We start from the raw sequence: 9,119 nt of genomic DNA, 5'->3' as shown, positions 1-9,119 counted from the left end.
GGCTTAGATTTTGCGAGTACGTTCATCTATCATCCCGTCGACCGCGGATTCGTTATTGAACCTAGGATCATTGTCATTAGTTTCTCGAGTACCTAACTACCGCGGTTACTTGTCCGGTTCTATAATAATCGTATTTGCACTAGTCAATGTCTTCTCTATTGCATAACGACAACGTGTAACCCAAACGAAGATTCGTTTCACGCCCCTAACCCTAATTCTAATGTAAACCCGACATATATATATATATATATAGTCATTAACGCTAGGATCAACGCTACGACTAATACCAAGTTTAGAAAAAATACATGCAAGTCGGTGATCCAGTTGCGCGATTCCTTCGCGGCGAACGCTTACGCTTTGTTGCTTTTAGAGAGGGAAATAGATACTAACGCGATATATCCGAATCAACGTATTAACGGAAACTCGAACGACGAATCGATAATCGTGAAAAAAAATAGAAAACGACGATGCAAATCGCGCCAGTCGGTTCAGGTTTGGCCAGCTCTGTATCTTTGTTTTTTCTACGATACTTTCAGAACGATGGTTCCGGGCAGCAAGCATGCATCTGTGCGTCTCAACCGTTGCCCGCTAACAGTTCGATCACTTCACCCGATCCTCAATTTGGATCAGCGTGCGCCAGTAGTCGAGAAAAAGCGAAACGCAGGCGGCGGCGGCGACCTGAGGATCGGAAGAACCGGGGGCGGAAAGGAGCCGGAGGGGGGCGGGGGCTGACGCCTGTCTATCCTGCCATCCGCCTACCCCCGCTGATGTCGCCCGCCCTCGGACTTCTACCCTCGGCGCACGGCCTCCTGGTAAGAGCCTGCTGCATTTTGACAATGAAACAACAACTATGATAACACCACTATGTATTCTTCGTTCGACCTTACGCCATTCGTTTTCTCTTTCCTCCTTTCTTCTCTCTTCTCTCTTTTCTCTTCTCTCTTCTCTCTTCTCTCTTCTTTCTTCTTTCTTCTTTCTTCTTTCTTCTTTCTTCTTTCTTCTTTTTTCCTGGCAAGACGAGCGTATAGAACGTCGACTCAATTTTGGCCAGTCGACTAATCGAAAGAGCCTTCGAATTTGTCGTACGATTCGACCGTGATTGTTCCTTTTGTCCGAATAACCTATAGAAAATATTTGTCTAAGTAAGGAAAAGTTGAAAAGCGATACGACGTCGAATCGCGAGAAATTATGCAGAGTGGTGTGATCGATGAAGTGATTGAACTCGAAGCTGTCTGGTTGGCGACGATGTAACCGAGCAATGTTTTCTCTCACACAGGGGAACATGAAGCAGCACATGCTGACTCACAAGATCCGCGACATGCCGCCGCATTTGTTCAGCGACTCGAAGCAGCAACACCAACAGCAATCTCAGGAGCACGAAACCTCGAGAAGTCCGATGTGCGCGGAGGATTCGAGCTTACCGCCGCCGCCGCCACCGCCCCCACCGCCTCCTCCGCCGATGCCTCCGACTTCGATGGAACAAAGCATCGCCGTGAAGAGATCGCCGCCAGAGGGGGAGCTGCCAGCACCAAAGAGACCAGCCAGTAAGTAGCTTGGAAACCGGTTGAAAAGCGTTTGATCGGTCTGCTTCTTCATCGAGCACAGTTCGAACGATCCGAGAGGCTTCGCTTGCCAGGTTCGACTGTTTCTCGCTACCAGAGATCGCCGTCGAGCTTCGGTCGAAACGCCAAAGTAGCCACCGCTGTTTCACGTATATACACCAGCTTCGCTTACTCGTGCACTCGCTTGCGCTTCCCTTCGCATCGCGCGCTCTCTCCCTTGCCGATAGCTTGCTTCGCTTTCTCTTTCATTTCTCGTTTCTTTCGTCTTCCGTCCTGAATCTCACCCGCGAACGGATCATTTTTCCGAGATAAAACTTTCTCTCTCTCTCTCTCTCTCTATTTATCTATCTATCTATCTATCCATCTATCTATCTATCTCTATCTATCTATCTCTATCTATCTATCTCCCTCCTCTATCTCTCTCTCCTCTCTCTCTCTCCCTCTCTCTCTCTCTCTATCTTTCTCTCTCTCTCTCTCTCTCTCTCTCGAAGAAAAGAGACAAGCTTGAGAACCTTCGTTAAACTTGCGTCAGGGTCTGTTCAGCGAAACTCTGTGTGTGTATTTGCAGGCGTGCCGAGCAAACACTTGTGCCAGATTTGCAATAAGAATTTCTCCTCATCTTCGGCGCTGCAGATCCATATGAGAACTCACACAGGCGACAAACCGTTCCGATGCACCGTCTGCCAGAAGGCCTTCACCACCAAGGGCAATCTCAAGGTATATCATCATTTTTCCTGTTTCTTTCCGTCTGTCTGTCTCTCTCACTCTCATTCTCACTCTCTGTCTCTGTCTCTCTCTCTTTCTCTATCTATCTATCTATCTATCTATCCATCCATCTATCTATCAATCTATCTATCTATTTATCTCTCTCTCTCTCTTTCTTTCTATTTCTGTCTCTTTCCGTTACTTTCTTCGTTATCCGTCAGTTTTCCCGTCTCTCTTCTCTCTCCGCTATCTTGTTATCCCCGTGTCTCTGGATTCTTCGAGTTTATTCACTAACATCAGCTAGCTGCTACCGCTTGTACTAACGCTGACGCGTAACGTACAGGAACGAAAAAGAAAGATACTGCAAAGCTCGATGAAAGATCAGCGACACCGAAGAAGATCGTTAACAGTCGCGTTGACTGGAGATTTCGCTTCTTCTGATCGCAGGTACACATGGGTACTCATATGTGGACCAACGGAGCTTCTCGACGAGGTCGACGAATGTCCCTGGATCTGCCTCCCCTACCCATCACTCCCAAGGACTCGGAGTTTCTGCAGCGTCGGCCGGATCTTTTCTATCCGTATCTACCCGCGCCGTTCCTTAACGGCGTGCAGCAGAAGGTGAGCGATTATTCGAAAATTTCCTATCGCGAAGAGAGATTTCGATCTTGTTTCGCCTCGATCGTTACCATTTCGACGATATCGAGGAGGATCGGAGGAATCGAACGGCACGGCTGCGTCGACTACTCGTTGACTCTTTGAATCGCCAGTGCTTGGAAACGCGCGGAGAAAAGCACGAAGACGGGATCGATCGGATTTCGATAAACGGAATAGTCGTGCATCGACCGAACCGCGTACGATACATTTTGACCTACCATTATCGACTAAAAGCTAACTACCTGAAGAATAATGCCAGACAAAGTACCGCTAAACGACCGGATACCGCGAAAGGGAAAACCGTAATCGTACTTTTTCTCCAACGATATGAAAATACGCGCGATCTAAAGAAGATATCGAGAAAGTCGAAGGACCCTGGTCCGGCCCTCTAGAGTCTGCGTCGCGACTCCGAAAAATAATCCGTGGTCGCGAGACGATCGACGATCGTTCCTTCTTTCGTCTTCTTCTTAGTTTCGTAATTCCGTTCGATTGCCGTCGAATAAAACTAACGGGTGGGGCGCGCGTTGCTTACAGCTGAACGAGATCTCGGTGATTCAAAGCAACAACGGTCTACCGAGTCACTCCGTGGCCGCTGGCAAGTACGCTGGATTATTCGGCTCGGTGTACGCGGCTGGAGCTGGCTTCCCCCTCGACAAGCAACCGATGGTGGCAGCGAACAGTAACGGGCCGCTGCTCGACGGCAAGTCCTCGATACCGTCTGGGTCCATGCTCTTTCAAACGCCATCGCCCTCGCACTCGCCAGGCACGCCGAGTTCCAACGGAAGCAATCAGAGCAGCGCGAACGTGTCCTCGTGGACAGGGGACGCACTTCAGCATCATTTCGACAGGGAGCCGCCGACCAGGTCGGAGGGCAACTCGACTCCACCTTCGGCTCGACTTCCGCCGCCCGCGACGGCCAGGGGCGAAGGACTGGCCACGTGAACCTCCGTCAACGACACATATCCTTCTTCCTCGAGGCTTCACGTTTTCGGTGACTGAACTCCGTCCTGGCTGTCATATGGACATAGAGACAGGGAGAGCGAGAGAGAACGAGAGAGAGAGAGAATGAGAGAGAGAGAGAGAGAGAGAGAATGAGAGAGAGAATGAGAGAGAGAGAGAGAATGAGAGAGAGAATGAGAGAGAGAGAGAGAATGAGAGAGAGAATGAGAGAGAGAGAATGAGAGAGAGAGAGCAACGAGACGTTTATATGGAGCCGGAAGTAGTGTTTCAGTGCATTTCGCGAGCCGAAGAACTCGGACGTGTCGAACGTTCGACGACATATCTTTCTTGATCCCCAGAGCCAGAGCAGATACCATGTTCCTATTGTCACACTAGTCTTAAACGCGATCGAGAGGACCTTGGAAGGAGCACGAACTTCGATAACCGGGTCCCTCTTGAGAACTCTTCCCCGCGTCACGTGCTTTCGCACGAGGGACGACGGACGCGGTGCCTAGACTGAGTCCACGAGGGCCGCAAGACACGTGGCGCCGCGACGTCCTGGCCCTCCACACTCTGACCGTCCATACGCGACAGTGGTGGTCACCTCACTTAGAGTTATCGTACGTTATTATTATAAAATGCGCCTATACGGGGTATATTGTCTGATCGATACCACCTCCGAACGTCGTGGTTCTCGTACGCGACGCAACACGGAGGTTAAAACGCGCGTCGTCGTCCATTTCAAAATTTCGATGTCGATTAGAATCTCGAGCCGATCTCTTTTCAGCATTTGACTTTATTTCGTAAACGAAAATAAGAATAGTTCGAGGTACAACCACCGGTTATACGAGATATCCCGTACAGGAAGATATAAATATATACATAAAGAAAGAAGATGATATATATATATATATATACATAAATATATATAAATATATAGATATATAAATATTGTATCGGTACGAAAAGGTACGAGTTGTATACACGTGCGAGTACATGCGTCGCTTTCTTTCTCGTTTCTTCTTTTTTTTTCATTTTTTTTTTTTTTTTCTTTTTTCCTTCGAGAGAACGGCGTTTTTAGGAGTTTCGAAGCGGGCCCGGCAGCGCCCTCGCTGTGATATGAGAGGAGCAGCCTGCAATCGTTTAAACCAATGTACTTATACTTTGTATCATAGTATTATTATTTACACTGGATGTACAGCGCGCACCGCCAACGTGTCCCGTCGTTATTTTATACGGAAAGACAGCCGACGTCGTTTTGCGTTCCCCCGATACCCATCGATCTCGAGTGTTTTCCTAGGTCCGACGCACCTCGTTCGACCGCCGTTCGGTCAAACTGCGATTCTTTCTCGGTCAACGATGCATCGTTACGCGTAGAATCGACGCTGTGTTATCAGGCACCTATGACTGCACGTGCGTTTATACGGAATCCACGAGACTGGTCTTCCTCTTTCTTCTAATTTCTTCTAATTTCTTCTTATCCGAGATAAATGTATCGTTACTACGTTGCATCGTAAACTAACTTCCGACGATGATCCATCGACGATCGAATTAAAAGAAACGGACGTTTAAACGGTTTGATAAAGTTACTTCGGTTCGGTTTATATAAAAATTTGTTCGCGCTTTTTATCCGATTTGTCATCGAACGTGAAAGATCGTAAGTATTCAAAAAAGAAAGCAATGTGGTGCATCGCAGGATGGAAAAAGCTAAACCGGGACAAGCGACGTTATTTTCTACGCGCGTAGAAAACTGGCATTCTCGAAGAGTTGGGTGGAAGCGCGCGAACGATAATGTCGCTTGGTCCGAGCGTGCGTTTGTCAGGAATCGTGTGAAAATGGAAGTGAAAAGCAAGCAAGGGTTGGAAATTGGATATTACGCGAGCTCAGTGGTAACGAAGAGACGCGTAACCTCGTTTAAAAAGGCCGCGTGGCGAGAAAGTTATCGGTAATCGTACGTTTGCGAAGAAATCTATCGAATACGATGCGAATACGATGCGAATACGATGCGAATACGATGCGAATACGATGCGAATACGATGCGATCGAACAGGCATACGTCGTGGACTGTGCGCGATCGATCGCGTTCGTTCGTACTCGAAAAGTTAATACTCTCGTGTATAATGGCTTTCCTGTATGTTCTCGCGTTTAATCGTCAAATGCGAACAAAGGATAGATAAATAAATAAAAATACTAATAATAGATGAGATACGATACGCATGTAAAGAAACGTGTAAAAAGTAACGATAGCAATGCTGCATACGTGTGTCCATTAAGCACTTTACGTAATTTATCTGATTTTTAACTAGCTTAGATGTAACTTTTTAAGAACTCGGTCGATTCGACGACTCTCGTTGCAAAACAAGAGGATAATAAGAGGAGCACGGTGTATCGCGGTGTCGCGCGATCCCCGGGTCTCCACGGTGGCTATACGTTGATCAAGAATTGCGGAAAACGACTAGTTATTACGATCGAGGACGTTAGATGGAAAATGCTTGGCGAGTTTCGGACGAAAGTTTCGTACGAAGATACGCAGATTCTGTGTAACGGTGGAAATAAAACATATATTTTAACAGAATTGGCCTTTTCGACAAATTCAAAGGAGGAAATATATTTGAAAGATATTCGATGCAACCGTCTCTGGTTTGCGCGCTAATTTCTCTCTGTTTTCGTATTTCTTAATAACGATTCGGTAATTCGGTGAAATTTCTTTGCATCGTTGTATCCGCGTAAAAGCGAGAAAAGCGCGAACCGGATAAAAGAAAAGGAGCCACGGCTGGAAACTAACGGCTTCGATCAGCAGGAATACAGCGGACAGATTTGTACGGAACGAGCGTATGGAACAAGCAGCCGAAAGAACAAAGGGTACGAACGTTTTTTAACGTTCTCGCGTAAATGTGTTTCTGAAAATATGGCTCGCGAGACGGAATCGATTCGCGGTTGACCGTCTGCCAGTGACGGTCGAATCCACCTGCCTTTAGCAGTATTTCGTTTCTTAGGTTCGTTGTCGATAAACATACGTGTCCATCTATACGGCGGTTATGCGTTTATTTTACGATAGTAATCGTTCGTCGTGCGAATCCACGATAAAGAAAATTAACTGCGATAATTAATCACTGTTTTTATAAAGAAACACGGTCCGATAATGATTGTCGATTCATCCCGGAACAACGAGAAGACAAAATGAAGCAACAAGAAGAAGAAGAAGAAGAAGAACAAACCGAAATTCGAGTAAATGTAAAATTCGAGTTAGAAAGGAAAAGAAGAAAACGATACGATCGATGCTAGGAGAGAGCGCTCGAGAGCGTAAAAGGTAGCGTTTAGGGAAACAATCAAAAAGTCTCCTTTCACAGTGACTATCGTATACATATGTACGTGTATATAGATACCGTTGTAAATAACAAACACGCGATAAGTGTAAAAGGCGAAAAAATGTCGGGTTAGAGAAGTGGATGTAAGTCGTTAGTGTGCTATTAAAAATGTTTCGTAAGTTACGTGGAACGTTTACTAGTTTCACGTGTGCAGATGTTTCGCGTGCTTGCGCAATGGTCGTTTTTAAATTAAGGAATGGACGAGAAAAAAAAAAAGTGAAAAAAGTAAAAGGAAAAGAGAAGAAAAGATGGGAAAGGGGGGGGGGGCACGGAAAGGCTGGCAGCTATTCCCCGATCGCGAGTCCTGTGAAGTTGTCCAAAACAAAGTATTGCTTGTACGATCTTAGGTTTTCTGTACATATTGTATAATCCATGTATAAACACGAATCTTGCTAGTTACGCAACTTGTCTCATTGTAGTTGAATTACGTTACGGATCATTATATCTATATCACTTCAACAATAAACAATTATTATGAGAACGAGCTGCATCCGGTGTTGTCATTTTCGTTTCGCTACGTGGAAATCGTTAAACGTCGATCTGCTTCGCGGCCTACAAAAATACTTTTCGTACTCGCGACGATTCGTATTCGCAAACTGAAAAGTTCCTCAATTTCAAATTTACGTTTGTTCGCGCTCTACTTTCCCGACTAGCCTGTATACCAACGTATCCGTCCCTATCGTACCGACTGTCGATATCGTAGCAGTTGTAGCGATAACTACCATACCTTAGAGTAGGAATAGACGCTCGTCTGCGATTTCAATGGAAAACGACTAGACGCGATAATCGCCACCGATACGCGTTGAATATGTCACCGACGAGGTACGTAGTCGATAATTTCGTAGACTATGAAACTAAACGCGCTTTTCGTAAAGTGCCTTACCATCCGAACATCCTATTTCGCGTTACCGACAAACGGATGGACGATGCGTCAATTATAAAAATCCTAAACTCGATGAAAGACATTAAGACAAAATACGTACATCGTTTTCATTTTTTTTTTCTTCTTTCTCTCCTTTTTTCTTTTTTTCTTTTTATTTTTTTTTTCTTCTTCTTTCTCCTCTTTTTTCCTTTTTCTTCTTTTTACTTTCTTTCTCGTTTTCTGTTTTCGTTTCATCGACGAACGAGCTCGCATAGAATTTGCCAGAAGAACGTTTGCTACACAGCTTGACTTTGCATTTACGCGTAAACGTGTAAACGTTTATTTCTGCTTGTGTCGTCGGAACGAGTGACATTCCTGTGAAAATAACCGCGTGTACCGCCATGTAATTATCGTTTATTAGGCGCGCGTGAGTTTTCTGTATCTAAAGCCTCCTTAGAACGTCCATAGCGCACACACGATGTTCCTACGAATCGGCTAGGGTGACTTTGTCTTTTCCCTATATCGCGTCCTGTGTTTACCTATAATTTCCTCCGTTACGATTGATATTTTCCGCTCTTTCCTTCTTTTTTACCACTTCTATCACGTATCACGGTGCACCGATCACTAGTTTACTAGCTCGTTTTCAAGGAGCGAATTTGGATGTCGGCGCGACAAACCCAAAATATCGGACGTGCGTAGGTTTTGGGTATCGTGGTGTTGTTTAACGAGATCGACCTAGTTATTAGGAAATTTTCAAAGACCTTGCTCAAAATGTATCGTTGATCGCGATCAAAGTCATTTTGTCAAATTTCCAAGTCAAATTTCCAAGAACCAGCACGGTTTTAATTTGCACAATTCTGTAAACTGACAATCGCCGGACGAAGCAAGAGGACGAGCAGGAATGGAATATCGAAGCTCGATCGATCGAATATACGCGGATACTCGTTTCGCTCTTTTTTAAGCATAGTTTCGTAAGTTATTCCGTTATTCCGTGCTATTACGGATCGCACGATTGTATTTTCAGTT

At 45.6% G+C, this 9,119-nt stretch overlaps 1 protein-coding gene across 6 annotated transcripts in view; it reads left to right on the top strand.

The window, feature by feature from the left end:
* Positions 1-7,715, top strand: part of LOC126865545 (homeotic protein spalt-major-like) — a 249,713-nt gene extending 241,998 nt beyond the window's left edge. For 4 of the 6 annotated variants that reach the window (XM_050618176.1, XM_050618172.1, XM_050618173.1 and 1 more), the window contains 5 exons: positions 537-812; positions 1,277-1,544; positions 2,131-2,279; positions 2,715-2,888; positions 3,459-7,715. In XM_050618176.1, the coding sequence (XP_050474133.1) occupies positions 537-812; positions 1,277-1,544; positions 2,131-2,279; positions 2,715-2,888; positions 3,459-3,866 (1,275 nt within the window). In that variant the 3' untranslated portion in view covers positions 3,867-7,715. The remainder of the gene's footprint in view (positions 1-536; positions 813-1,276; positions 1,545-2,130; positions 2,280-2,714; positions 2,889-3,458) is intronic. The other 2 variants (XM_050618174.1, XM_050618177.1) reach the window with 2 other exon arrangements.
* The last annotated feature ends 1,404 nt before the right edge of the window (positions 7,716-9,119 follow it).

The sequence above is a fragment of the Bombus huntii genome, chromosome 5 (assembly GCF_024542735.1).
Source record: "Bombus huntii isolate Logan2020A chromosome 5, iyBomHunt1.1, whole genome shotgun sequence".
Taxonomy (NCBI): Eukaryota; Metazoa; Arthropoda; class Insecta; order Hymenoptera; family Apidae; genus Bombus; species Bombus huntii.
Note: the sequence above shows the minus strand (reverse complement) of the source record. Positions and strands in the feature narration are given on the sequence as shown.